We start from the raw sequence: 14,898 nt of genomic DNA, 5'->3' as shown, positions 1-14,898 counted from the left end.
CCACCTGTCGGGCGGCTCCGCGCGCGGCCGACGGCGGACGCCCCGCCCGGCTCCTGACGAGCGGCCGGCGAGGGCAGCCCGAGGTCCCGGGGGGATGAGAGCTTTACCGGAGGGTAGGCCCCACGCAGGCGGTGTCGGTGCTCTCGATCTCCTGCAGGATCCGCTCGTGCTCCGGGACGGTGCCCAGACCCTCACCGCCCTCCGCCATCTTGGCTGGAAGCTGAGGGGCCGGCGAGGCGCGGCGCCGCGCGGACGGCGGGGGCGAGCGGCACGCGGCGCGAGCGCGAGGGGGCGGGGGAAGGGGCGGGGCGGGTGCAGAGGGGGCGGGGGAAGGGGCGGGGCGGGCTCCCAGGGAGCGCGGGGCGCGCGACCCGGTACCAGGTTCCGGTCCTCGCACCTGCCAGGGACTAAGGTGTCGTCCGCGGCGGCGAGAAGTAGAGCCGCGTCGCCTTCAGCTCTCCCCCGCTACTTGCCCCTCGTTGCTGACTGGAGCCTGGCCTGGCTTTAACATGTATTCTTGTACTCTGTGTGCCAGACCCTCTGCTATGCGCTGGGGATACCTTAGTCACGAGAGAGGTCGACGATCAAATCATCACCCTCAACCTGGAATAAAAGCAACGGGAACTTTGAACAAGGAGGCCTGATGTGCTCTGGGTGGTGGAGAGTCAAAGAAAGGGAAACGTTCTCGAGAAAAAGCAAAAGTGTGAGTGGGAGTAAGATTTATTTTAGGAAGGAACCAAGAAAATCCCAGCTGACGACCATGACGACCGCTCTGGGTGGATTCATGTCCCTGCCCACAGAGTTCAGAGGCCGGTCAACTTGGAAATAAATTACAAGCCAGAAAATTTAAATGACGAAAAAGCATGGCGCTTTATGGCAAAGATACAAGAGAGACCCAGGGCAGTGTATGATTTCATGCCAAAGTCCTTGAGCCCTGGTGCCCCCGCCAAATTGCCGTAGCTGGGATGACGAGGGATGGAAGCTCTTGAGAGGAGTGGCCGTCAGAGAGATGGGAAGGAGAGGTGGGTGGCTTGGGCAAGGGTACTAGTGTAGAAGAGTCCTATTTAATGACATGTTTGTGGGACGCTGAGCAAACCAGTTTGTCATGATCAAAGCAGCGACTGAAGAATATTAATCAGGAAGAGAGTGCAAACCTAACCCTGAGGGACGCTTATTTTTCTGGTCTCCATTAATCCGAGGCTCAACTTCCCTTTGAGTCAACCAAGCTCTTTACTATCTAGCTGTGTAACTGATCCCCTTCGGTGAGCTTTTACTAGAAGCATCCCTCCATTCTCTTCCCCACAAAAGCCCTGGGAGGTGATGTTGCATAATAGTTAAGAGTGTGAGCTTTGAAGACAGGTGTGCTCGATTTAATTCCTGGCTCCTTCACTTCACAGCTGAGTGACATTGGGCAAGAACCTACTTCCTTTGTATTTCAGTTTCCCCACCTGTAAATGCCCGTAATAGTAGTATCCACTTCACATTGCTATCCTATAGTGTATTATTTTTCTATTGCTGCTGTAACAAATTATCACAAACTTAGTAGCTTAAAACAACTCAGATTTATTATCTTACAGTTCTGTAGCTTATAAGTTCAACATAGGTCTCACTGAGTTAAAATCAAAGTGTCCGCATGAGTGTTCCTTTCCAGAGGTTCCATTCTCTAGATGTTCCATTCTCTAGATGAGAATTCATTTCCAGTTTCAAGAGGCACCCCACATTCCTTGGCTCATGGCCCCCTTTCTCCATCTTTAAAGCTGGCAACATTGCATCTCTCTGACCATTCTTCTGTAGTCTCATCTGCCTCTGACTCTGCCCTAGGCCGGAAAAGATTCTCTGCTTTTAAGGACCCATGTGATTAGGTTGGACCCAACCATATAACTCTGGATAATCTTCCATCTCAAGGTCTTAACCTTAATCACATCTGCAACATCCCTTTGACATGTAAGGTAACATATTTACAGGTCCCAGGCTTTAGGACATCTTTGGTGGGGGGGGCCGTTATTCTGCCTGCCACACTTAGTAAGGGCCCAACAAATATTAATAACATATATAAATGTCCTCCTTCCTATTAATATGAAATTTCTGTCCTCCTTGGAAAGTTCTACTCAAATTTATCTCCTTCATAAAGATTACCTTAACTAATCACAACCTTCTCCGCTGACTAGATTCAATTTAGCACATTTATCCACTCCACCAACAACTGTTTTAGTAGTTTGCACTTGTTTGCACTTTTGATACATTTGTGAGTTTTGTTTGTTTTTGTACACTTGGCCCCTAGGGAAGTGAAATGTGGCTGACCTCAGTGCGTGCTGGCTTGGAAGACCGAGGAATCTCTGCTACATCCAAGTGCCCATTCTACCAAGACACCCCACAAGCCTGTTTCCACTGCCGTGATGGTACAGGAGAATCTAGATCTCCTCTGAGAAATCCCCTTCCTTGTGCTTCAAGAATATGCAGAAACAAAAAATCTTCCCAAGTCCACCAGGACTGTCACACCACATTAAGGTCCTTGAGTTCAGAAATGACTTTTTTTTTTAATTTTGCAATTTCCTATGGTTCCTCATAGAGTTCTGCACAAGGCTGAGAGAACACTGGGGAGTTTTGAATGCTGAAGCTCTGAAGCCATTGGAAAGAGTTCAGGATGAGTTGAAAAGGAGCATTCCAAACAGGTCTAAGCATAAAGTAGGAGTTTGATTAATCCGTGATTGGTAACACTTAGGAATTAGAACAATATCAAATTGTAAAAAAGTTAGTTTCTTCAAACTTGCTCTTTATATATTGACATTAAATATAAAACCCTATAATGTGGATGTATTCAGTTGCCTTAACAGAAATGTGTAGCAATAACAAAAAATGTTACCTTGAATTCCCTGATGCCCACTTTTGTCAAGAGCTCCAATGCAAGAAACAATATTTGTGGACCTTTGTCCGAAGATAGATACTTCATCCACTCCTCTGGTTACTTAAAATGTTATCCTTGGATCAAGCCAAATCGCTGGACCAACACCCCAGTGTTTTGGCCCTTCACGCAGTTGTTTTTTATTATGTAGCAAAAAACTGAATTTTTTCTTAGCTGACTGCCTGTCCAATTACAGAGGCACCACCCCCTGGTGTTAGCACATCTGAATTGCAGGTTTAGCTCTTGAGAGGAAAAAATAAACCTTTGGAAAATTGAACCTGAAATCCAAACATAAGAAATCAGGACAAATTTTATATCTTCTTACAATGAGAATAGAAAGCCAGTTCTCTCTGCAGGAAATGGTAGACTCTCTTTGCCCAGTCAGTGCGCATGGCCATAATTCATTGATCTGAAGGGTTCTGAAGCAGGGGGCCACAGTTCATGTGGCACAGCCAGCTGCTTATTTGGCAGCCGTCCCCTGGTGGGGCATTCCTTTCTTGAGCATTCACTATCCAGACCTCTCCCCCTTCTCTTCACCAATCCTGACACCATCTCTCCAGTCGCAGCTCCAAATGCCCCAGCTCTGGGCAGCCAGCCCTGCTTCCGTGTTCTTCCCTCCAGGCCTGTTTGAACACCTGCCCGTAAAGTGTGCCTCATCAGAGGCAGCAGTCCTTCCCCTCGATTCAAGTCAAGATGGAAGGAAGTCCGTACACCACTTCTCCTTCCGAAACAGCTTTTGCTGCTTCCCTTGGGGACTTCTGACAGTTCTGTTAGTATCGAAACCTTTTGCTAAGAATTTAAAGCCAAATGTCCTAAATAACTATGTAAATTTGATTACGGACATAACAAATACATAAATATGCAAAAAAAATAGTCTATTCTAAAGTGATACATTTCTAAAAGGCTCTAAAATAATTTCATAATAGTTCACAATAAATAACCATAATAGTTATTTATTGAGCACTATTTGCTAAGCCGTTTATATCATCTAATTTAATCTTTACAAATTTAATTAGTAATTTAACTGGTAATTAAATTAGTGTTAATTTTACTAAAATATAATTTAATCCTGTGGGGTACTTTTACTATCTCCAATTTAATTTGAAGAAATTGAGTCTTACAGAGATTAAATCACTTGTCCAAGTGTATGCAACTAGTGAGTTGGAGAAGATGGAGCTATTAACGAGTTCCTGTCTTTCTTGTTAATAAGAAAGTCAGCCAAGAAGAATGTGTTGTTTTACCCCAGCGATAATGATTGCGTCAGTCTAGTCTGAGGAGATGAGGGTAGTAGGGCACACACAGGCAGATTGCACTGGCATTTTGAGCTATTTTTCAGGCAGTGGATATTGACTTCGAGACATCTACCTAAAATCTATCTTCAGCACTCCCAGGAGGGAAAAGGAAGACCGGCAGGGCAGGAGCTGCATTCTGTGTCCAGTATGAAACTAACCAGCAAAGTAAGGATTTAACCTGTAAATAAACTCCTAGTCACTAATGACTGTACTTTGAGCCACTTGTCTACGGGCTAATAACCAATCTGGGAAAGCCCCTCCCTCAGAAGGAGGCGGTAGAATGCAGCTGCCCTGGTCTGGCACTTAACTGTTTGGGTTCCAATTCCAGCTCATCTCTCACTAGATGTTGGGCCTCGGGAGAGTTACTTAACTTGTCTAAGCTTCAGTTTCTTCAAGTGTGAATTAGGGACAATAATAGTCCCTAGCTAACCAAGTTGTGTGAGGATTAAAGGAGATTATATATGTGTGTGTGTGTGTATATATATATATATAATGTTTAGCCCAGAGCTCAGTCAACCTTAGCATTGGAGACTAGGATTATCAGGCATTTGTTATTAAACCAGGAAGCCCAGAATTTAGCTTCCTTCTTGATAAAATAAATATAAAAACCAGATGCTTAAGTGTTCTTTTTTCTAATCAATAACAAAATATCCTAATTTTGCATCAGGGTTCTTTGATCCTGAACCTCGTTTTTTCTGGATGCTCGATGGGTGAAAACTGCCTGCGATTTGTTTCTGGTTTTGGAGGGGGAAGCAGGACCATGTCTTTGGGTTGGGCTCGTGGTTCCTGATCCACTTTAGCAAGCCCTCTGGATCCTGCTTGTAATTCAAGTGCCTCTTCATCGTCTTTGGAGGCAGTGCTCATCCTTTAAGGCACGTCTCATGGTAGTAAACTGCTACGTCTGTCTCCACTTCCAGTCAAAGGGGCAATGGTCTGTATTGTTTACTACCCAGCCCAGTTAACGGTTGTTAAATGAATGATCCACGTGCAAAGACTTCTGATATTAAGCTTAATGTCGCAGAAGCATGTCTCACGAGGTAAGGTACATCTCTACAAAAAGATTCCTCTCCCCACTCCCGGGAACCCTATAGCAGGCTTCCTGATCTTTACCCTCTCAAGACTTTGCTAATATCATTCAGATATTTCTTAAAGAAATTAAAGAAACATTAATGACTTTAATTAATTAATTTAAAAAACATTCAGATGTTTCTTAAAGAGTTTAAGAGCCCTTATTATATGATTGCAGGACTTTATCAAAACGTAAAGTACATGGGGCCAGCCTGGTTGCACAATGGTTAAGTTCGGGCACACCACTTCTGCAGCCCGTGGTTCGTGAGTTCAGATCCCAGGTGCAGACCTACACACCGCTCATCAAGCCGCGTTGTGACGGCATCCCCCATACAAAATAGGGGAAGATTGGCACAGATGTTAGCTCAGCGACAATCTTCCTCAAGCAAAAAGAGGAAGATTGGCAACAGATGTTAGGTCAGGGCCAACTTCCTCACCAAAAAAAAAAAAAGTACAAGCAGTCTTTCTACATCTCTAAAAAACTAACCCTTTCTGGTGCCTTTTAGCCACTCTTCGGGGACTTCAAGATAGCTACACTCCTCCAGCTTCTGCCTTGTTGGTGCAGTGACCCCACGTGGCCACCCTCTGTAAGTACAAGGGCATGTGAACAAAGCCCAGCCAGGCCTGGGAGGATTTCTGTTGCAAAACGGTGTCCAGGAATCTGTTGTTCCATAAAGATCTGGACCCCACAGTAGAGAACAATAGAAGGAAATATGAAATTGAAGCCAAATAAAATCAGTTTTTCTGAATATAGGCCAGTCTTCAGAGAAGTTCAAAAGCAATTAGCCACAGGTTCTTTTCATTCGACAACTATTTTTATTGAATGCTTGCTGGTGCCAGGCTCTCTGCTAACCTCTCACCCAGTGCTGGCTTATCTGTGTGTGACCTATGCAGTTGCGCTTTGCTCAATGCTCTGCCATCACCATCTTGTAATTCTTAATAATTTTTGAACAAGGGGGCCTGCCTTTTCATTTTGCATTGGGTCCCGCAAATTGTATCACTAGTCCTGCCCTCAGAACAATGTCCTGAAAGCACCATTAGCTCGTTCATCCCAAAGCTAAACATTTTACAGTCCATTGAACCGTTAAAGAGAGTTATTGTTTTCTTTGAGTTTCTCCCTCTTTCCTTCCTCTGTTCTTCCTCCAGCTTATGAACAACATTTTCTCTTCTCTCTCCTCTTTCCTTCCTTCTCCTCCTTGTCAGTTTTTTTATTCTTTTTCCTGTTCAATACACTCTCTAGTCCTCACTTTCCCCACTTAGCTTTCCTTTATTGCCTTTTGCCCCTTCTCCCTCTTCTCTCACTTGTCCTATTTTTCCTTTTTTCCCTCAGCAAAATGAATTTAGAAATGTAACTAATGCAATGTAGTAAAATGATAATAATGATAATAATTACGCCCTGGCCACTTTCTGCAAAATATCATCCCAGGACCTCCCTATCCCTCGTCCCGTTTTGTTACTCTTTATAACACTTATTACCACTTTTTAATGTGTTTATTTCTAGCTCTCTTCCCTCAAACACAAGCTCCCTGTGAGCAGGGAATTTCCAGGTCTTGATCTTAGTTTTTCAACAAGACTTTTGACCACCCTAGAGCACCGCCTGCCACACTGTTGATGCCCCATAGATACTTATTTACTGAATGAATATTTGCTATGTATGAAACATTACATTAAATACATTTAATACTTAGTTCATGTAATCCTTTTAACAGCACTATCAGGAGTTCTAGAGGCAAAATTTGAACCCAAGTCCTTCTGGCACCAGAGCCCATTTGCTTAACCACTAAATAAACAAAACGATCTCCGTGATTGGAATACTTGGTTCCCAAACATAAAAATGTTGTTTAACTTCTCTTTAGTATTGCTCTGAAGATCAAATAGCTAATACTATCATTTAAATGTCCAGCAAAGATTTGGCAGCTACACAGCCCACTCTCATCAGGGACCCCAGGCTTTCCTGAGGTGCTACGGACGTGGCCGGCCTCAGTCGTGGTTAGGCCCACATTTATTTCTGAACAGTTTCTCTGGACTCCATTTTACATCCACAACGTGGAGCATACTACACCACTCTAATTAGAGATTAAATGAGGTCCTGACATTACATTGGTGTGAAGTATAAACATTAGTAAATATGCTGTTGAAAAAGCGATACCTCTCTCCCCTGGCTATTATGCAACCAAAATACAAAATTTACATTACTCAATATTTCCTACCTGTGCAGAATTTCAAGACATTGTAGTGCTTGTCTGTTTTAACACCGTAAGGTATATATTTATTAAATTATACTGGGCTATATATCCCAGATGTAAATTAGATATAATAATAACAGCTTATATTTATTGAGCATTTACACTATGCTAGGCAGGCCTTGTGCTAAGCACTTCATATTTAACCATGTGAGATAGATTTTATTATAATCCTCATTTTATAGTTTCAGAAACTAAGGCCAAAATCAAACAACTAATAAAACCTAAACATTTGATCTTAATATATTTAACAGAAAAATATTGAATAGAAATCTTATATTTCCAAAGATATAAGCAGCAAGAGCATTCTAGAATGTCTACAGCTGAATTTAACCAGTTGCATTTTTCAGTATGTCATCCTAAGATTTTACCATGTACACACTTTAAGTTGTCACTTGTTTTCTGTTTGTTTGTGCGTTTTAATGTTTTCTGCCTTTTCCTAAAAGCATGTTATCTTCATTCCTAAAAACATTAAAGTCAAAGAAATAACAATATCCTGTTTGCTCTTAAACTGGTAAAACTTCATGGTCAGCTTTTGGAAAAGAGCCCAAGAGAGTCTGTGAATACAAGTGTAAAACAATTATGTTATCACAAAACAATTACAAAAATTTCTTCTGGTACGTCATCTTGTACAATTCCCTTTTCCTCCTATTTTTCCCAGCCCTTTGCAGGGCTTTCTTTGGATGTGTCCCCTTTCTCTCCCTCCCACTAACAGTGCACTGTCCTTCAATGTGTCCATGATTTCCTTATCTCAGGCTCAGCTATAGCAACAAGACAGGCTGTAACTTCTGAACCCAAATCAGTTCAGACGTGTTATGACTTCAGGACCTGTTCCAAGAGGCTAACAACACACCTGTAGGATCCCAAAAAACATAATGAGCCCAGGATACATCCAGGTAGGAGTCAGGATCCATGGAGGGCAGGTCTAAGGGGCAACACCTGGAAGCAGAAGTTCTAGTGAATATGGTAAATGTTACGGACACTGCTACTACCCTATCCTAAGGCCATAGCTGCCATCACTAATTTATCAGAATCATCCTCAACATGAGATTCAGGCAACCACCACCAATGCATTGGAATTGATATACTAATTGAGACCTATTAACCATCCTTGTTCAAGGAAGTGCCGAATAAGGCTGGTACAGTACTTGTAGTTTCCTTTAGCATGGCTCCAAACAGACATTAAAACCTACAAGAGACAGATACGCGCCCTAGAGGAGGGAGTTGGGCATATCTAGGCCAAATGGAGCGACTGGAGTGAAAATCAGGAAGCCTAAACAGAATGAGAATATTCAGTGGAAATCAGCAGATGGTGGTAACATGATGAAAACAGTGATGCCTAGGGCAAAAGAAATTAGGGCAGTGAAACTAATTCCAGACCCACCTGCTGGTGGGTTTCAGCCTACCAACAATCTGCCAGCCAGGAGATTTTAATGCCCGGAGCAAAGCCATGCCAGCACAACACAGGCATACCAGTAGGCCTTTCGTTACGTTTCTGTTTTCTCTTAAATTCAATCACCACCTGCATGGCTAACATCAAATTCCACTTTTCCACCCTGGAATTTTATTCCCCAATTCAATTATTATAGCTGCCTGCAATGTCTTCAACGGATATTTCATTAGCAACACAAATAAACCATGGAAAAAGCATAGCGTCTCAGCTCTCCCCTGAAACTCTCCTTTAAAGTAACACTGTGGGCAATGGTCCCATTTCATACATAGAATGAAAACACAGAACCTCAGAATCGTCTAATTCTTGTCCACTTTTCCACCAAAACAAAAAGAAGGCCAAAGGAGCTGACCCAAGGGCCCACTGGGGGAGTCAGGCAGGAGACAGGCTAGACCATCTGGGAGAAGCTTGCTCTTGGAACAGCTGAGTGTGAAGTCAGGAGGCAGGAGGAATGCAGCCTGCGCAGCGTGAAAGAGACTGTGGACCATTGACAATCCGGGACAACATGAGTCCTGGCCTCGACAATCTCTTCATGACTCCTCAGGTAGAGGAGACCCATTCTCCAGCGGAAGTGTGGGGGTGAGTGCCAGGAAGGCTTGCACACTCTGTGAAAGAAGGCCTGTTGAGCATCCTTAAATGACTTTGGTGGAAACCACTCTGAGTTCTGAGTCACCGAGCTCTCTGAGCTCACATTGTTAGAGAAGCAAACCCCACCTGGCCCTGGTCTGAATACTGACCCTGAGAAGGGCACCAGATTCCCTGCCTGAAAAACAAGATGGGCAGGGAGAAGAAGCTAACAGAGTTGAGGATTTTATAACAGAAAATGTTTGTTGAAGCAATGCCTTTCTTCTGTGATGGGGAAAAACAAATGGGAGAATTCTTGGATGTTCTCTCTACCTTGATTCCGAGGTGCAGGGCCTTCTCTGAGAATGTTTCTCTCCTGTATTCCCAGCCCCATCCTCTCAGCGTCCCAACCCTTCACTCACTGTCCGTTCCAGGGCTTCACAGCAGGGCCTTTACAGCTCTGTGGGCCCATCTGCCTCCAGCCAAACTCCTTTCCAACCTCTCCGCCTTTAAAGCTTGTAACCATTCAGATACTTCTGCCACCTCCTCTTCTTCCTGAAATGATGACTTTCTCTCTGGACTGCCTTCTTTCTTTTACCTCACAAGGTCACCATTAGCTCAGAAGCTCATACAAATTAGTTCAACAAATATTTATCAAGCTACCATGTGCCAGGCACAGTAGAAGCTTCTGCAGAGGCTGCTAAGATCCTGCCCTTAGGAATCTTTAGCCAAGAATGGTTATAACATAAAATACACACACACACAGAAACACGCAGAGATCCAAGTGAGTCAGAATAAACGCCCTGGATTCTTTGGGGCATCAAAGGATGGAGCGTTCACATCTGGTTGGGGGATCAGGAAAGGCTTCCTAGAAGAAAGAGCATTTGAGCTGTGACTTACAAGATGGGTTGGCAGGCAAGGTAAGAGTGAAGAATAACAAAGGAAAGGAATCATGAGCATTGGGAAGAAGAAAATCTCAGGACATACTGTTAACTAGTAAACACTCTAGTTTGGCTGAAATGCAAGTCCTGCCTTTATTTTCCAACTCTCATATTTGGCCTCATGAGCAGATGTGTTCCACAAGAGCAGTGGAACAGAATGGGTGCCATTGGAATACCAATGACATATGTAGGTATGTATAGGAAGGCATTGAATGCCTTCCCTGAGAATGTTTCCTACATTCTCAAAGTCTTCATTTAATCAATGATTAGAGCAACAGTTTAGGAAAACTGATTTGGCCTAATATTGTCCCACATAAAGGCATGTTAGAAGCTCTGTGCCTGTCCTCCAAAAGAACATTGGTGTGTTTTAACGGTAGCCTTTAGAAAAGAGTGCTCTCACTCCTTGTTTAATAACCCAAACACAAAGCTAACAGTGGGCATTCCACATCCACCACTGGTGACAGGGCAGCACCAAGGAAAATATCTGTGCAGTCTCCGCTCTTGAGGGTGATGCTGCGAGAGTGCTGTGACCGCCAGATAGAAACGGATTTTGTTCTTTAGGAATACCAGGCACAAGACTGGGACTGGGGATATTTGCCCTAAGAACAAAGGGTAGAAAAGATCCGAGAATCAAAGCAAGAAGTCAGGTCCGATGGCAGAGCAAGACAAGCTGAGAGGATAGTTCCAAGGATGGGTGAAGTCTGTGATGTTGACAAGGGCTGTGAGGCCAGGAGAGAGGTGGAAAGGGTCAGAGGTTGAAGGGCAGGGTCTCTGAAGCAGCAATGGGAGCAGAAGCCACAGTAACTGAAACCTGTCCAGGCTCCCTTCACTCTCTTCTCTTGTTTCCCTTTAGACTTTTGACCTAGCTACCAGGCAAGTGCATAAGTTTTAGAAGGTGCTGGTACAGAATAAAGTATGCTCCATATGGAAAAAATTATTGAGTTTCCCATTAGTAAAAAAGCTCTGGTTTCTTCTGCCTGTTGAATAGTATAAAAATTACCTGCCCTTCTTCACAAGATGTTCGTGATACTTGGATAAAACGTAAGTATAAAGAATAGTTACAATGGAGTTATAATTATTTTGCAACTGCACCTACATATTGATAATCCAAGAATCAACCAATAAATATCAATAGCTTCCCATGCCCGCAACACTACCATAGGCCCTTTGAAGAGATCTGAAATATATTTAATATAAAATCAAATGTAAATATTTGGGAGAAATTCATTCAGATTTAAACTGTAGTGGGTTTCAAAGCACCTGGCCCAGGGACCTTTCTGAGAATGAAGAGACAACACCAAAAAAAAAAGAAAAAAGAAAAAAATCCTTTCACTTAATCTACAAATATTAGCCAACAAATATTTATTGACTGTCACTATCACATTCAGTGATTGCCATCCCATTCCCACACTGATAGGTGTCAGATACAGGCAGACAAAAAGAATTAAATTTTAAAAGCCCTCCTTATAATACAAAGATACATGGTCTTTCATTTTAATCCTGTTCAACTGTACAAATAATTCTCTATATTACCAAAGAAGCTATTTTTAACTCTTATATGGAAACAAAAAGATACATATCTGAGAGGTCACCCTATATCCAAGAGAGCAGTAATAAAACAAATATACGTTCTACTTTTTTTCTACAACTCATATACACCCAAATATAAATTGTTTTCATTGATATGTTTAATTGTTCCTGATGTTTTTCACTAAGCGATATTTTAGAGAAAACAATTGAAACCTCATATAGATGGAGATGAAATATCTGGTTGGAGATGATATGAGGTCCTTTTGATCACTTGGAAGTAATTTCTGTTTTTTAACCTTGTGATGATGAATCGGGAAACAAATATGATGCAAAAAAAAGTAGATTGTTTATTTATTGTAATTACTTTTTATTCTGTCATAGAAAAAAGTATCAAAGGAGGTGAATAAGCCTGCCTTATTGCCGCTAAAGAAGAAACAATAAAATATAAAGGAGACCTACCTTAATGTAGCTTCAATGGGCAGCTCAAAAGACTGAATCTCAGCCAGGACATTCTCGTAGGTTTGATCTGCGTCTTCTTCCAACATTGCTCCATATGCCCCTGATTTTCCAGCAGCAGACATCAGATTTTGAGTGCAAAACAATTGTAGTTTATAAAAGAAGTGTAGTTTTCTTTATAATTATTATAAGGGTTCTCTGTTCACCCAAAGTCGCAGCAAAAAGTGAGCTCACTGTCTGACTTCATGCTATCAAAATCCTTGCTTCCAAGAATGTTGCACAGCTGTCGCTGTCCTGTCTCTACTTATAACATTTTACTTATTATTAACCTTGACACAGTTCAGAAAGTTCCTGCCTAATGCCTGCTATATTTATTTACTTGTTTCTCAAAGTAATTGCAACTTCAGTAAGATTAGAACCATTACACTATAAAAAGTTATTAAGTACGATTGACTTGTTAGGGCACATATTTGAGTATTATTTATGCTAAATACATAATTAAAGCTGTGTTCCTAGTTATTCTTGCAACTCTACCTTTGCCCACAAATCCAAGCAGGTAGCTTGTTCAGGAAAACTGTAACATCCTATAGGATATGATTTTGAGATCACTGGGCTAGTTCATTGGTCCCCATCTCCTTCACTTCTCCACCCTGCTCACTGCTGTGTGAAGTTCCTCCATTATAGAGCCATGCCTTCTTTTGTGCCCTGTTCAAATACAAAGGCTCAGGGAGGCAGTTAAATTTTAATCCTTATCAGTCACTTATACTTCATTATGAATGAGTTTGCCAGATCCTTTCTACAGAATAGACTTTGATGGGGAGGAAGAAAGCATGAAGATGCCGGGATGTTAAGGGGGCTGGTTGCCACTAACAGGAAGAAAGAGTGAGAGAAGTAGAGGCCCAAAATATCAAGGGAAAATGTGCCCTACGGCCAGCCCCAAGTAGGCCCCAAAAATTAAATGGGCATGTATTTTCCATTTCCATTTGCACTAGCTCTTCCTCAACTCTCAGTTTAACCTCATGTTTTTCTGTCCAGTACTAGAAAGGGGGTATGTCAAGGGATGAGTAGTGACATTCTTCCATATGAAGCTATTTTTTAAAAGGTTTTATCAGAATTTTTAATATTGCTCTGAAAAAAATTGAAGTTCTTTCTCTTAAAAATGTAGTATTCATTTAACCACAAAGCATATGTCATTGATTGCATCAGTTTTCACTTCTCCCTGTATCCAGACCCTTGCCAGTGCCTCACTGCAGGAGCAGTGTTCCTCCGTGCCCCCTGACTTTGAGCTTAGCCATGTGACTTCTACTGGCCAGTAATCTACGAGCTGAAGTGACAGTACTTGAGCTCCAAGCCTAGGCTTTGTAAGGCCTCGCATATTTCTGTTTGCCCTCTTGCACCTCTGCCATCACCTGAGAAGAGCATGTGCCGGCTAGCTTGCTGGTCCCTGGAAGATGAGAGATACAGGAAGTGGAGTCATCCCCATTGACATGCAAAACTGCACAGAGCAGCATATATTCCCATCTCGCTGCAGCAGCCTGAAGCAGAGCTGGCCACCGGCGCCCGGATTAGGTCAGCCATGCCCCAGATGCCCCCATCACAGGAGCAATAATAAATGAGTGTTGTTTTTAGCCACTGAATGATGGGTTACTCAGGAATAGCAAACCAACGCAGCCTTCTTCACTTCAATTCCATTAATAGGCTCAACTCTTAGCCTTAGTTTTCCTCCATGGCAGGATGCAAGAAATGCAACAGGAAAAGGCCTAACACCATTTCTCCCAAGAAGAAGTAATGCTGCCCTCCTTTGAGACGACACAAAACAGTGATTTTCTATCTTGTGTTAAAGTCATTTATGTGCAAGGTATTTAATTTATACCAAATTATCAGATTATTCAAGAGCAAGATGTCTATTTGATTTATATTTGTATTCCCTTTAACACTTAACATGCCCGTATACAGTAGGTGCTCAAGAAATACTTATTGAATGAATGAATGACAGCAGAAGCTACAAGCTAAGAGTTATGGTTGCCTTGTGAAGAAATTATGGTGGTCTAAATTATGTAAAAATCTGACAATTCTGGATTGAATTTATCAGAATCTGAGAATGCATAAATACATGATGACAAATCACTCTGGTCATGAGACCTGTGGTCATCACTTTACTACACTATAGAGAACAAATTTACAGGTAATGCCACGCACCCATAAACATATAGCTGTGATGACCCATGTGATAACGAAATATCACATAGTTAAAAAATTAATTCTGGAGCCAGCCCAGTGGCACAGCGGTTAAATTCGCACATTCTGCTTCTCAGAGGCCTGGGGTTCACCGGTTCGGATCCCAGGTGCGGACATGGCACCGCTTGGCAAAACCCATGCTGTGGTAGGCGTCCCACATATGAAGTAGAGGAAGATGGGCACAGATGTTAGCTCAGGGCAAGTCTTCCTCAGC

At 42.6% G+C, this 14,898-nt stretch overlaps 1 protein-coding gene and 1 long non-coding RNA gene across 5 annotated transcripts in view; one reads left to right on the top strand and one right to left on the bottom strand.

Annotated features, from left to right (window-relative positions):
- Positions 1–238, bottom strand: part of EXOC6 (exocyst complex component 6) — a 187,786-nt gene extending 187,548 nt beyond the window's left edge. For 3 of the 4 annotated variants that reach the window (XM_046654545.1, XM_046654546.1, XM_046654547.1), the window contains exon 1: positions 108–234. In XM_046654545.1, the coding sequence (XP_046510501.1) occupies positions 108–208 (101 nt within the window). In that variant the 5' untranslated portion in view covers positions 209–234. Of the gene's footprint in view, positions 1–107 lie in introns of all 4 variants that reach the window. The other variant, XM_046654551.1, reaches the window with a different exon arrangement.
- On the top strand, positions 1–3,766 carry LOC124235971 (uncharacterized). The gene is made up of 3 exons (XR_006887615.1): positions 1–113; positions 536–703; positions 2,282–3,766. It is a non-coding gene; the product is annotated as an uncharacterized LOC124235971 (long non-coding RNA).
- Positions 3,767–14,898: the final 11,132 nt, after the last annotated feature.

This window comes from Equus quagga, chromosome 2, assembly GCF_021613505.1.
Source record: "Equus quagga isolate Etosha38 chromosome 2, UCLA_HA_Equagga_1.0, whole genome shotgun sequence".
NCBI classification, from domain to species: Eukaryota; Metazoa; Chordata; class Mammalia; order Perissodactyla; family Equidae; genus Equus; species Equus quagga.
Note: the sequence above shows the minus strand (reverse complement) of the source record. Positions and strands in the feature narration are given on the sequence as shown.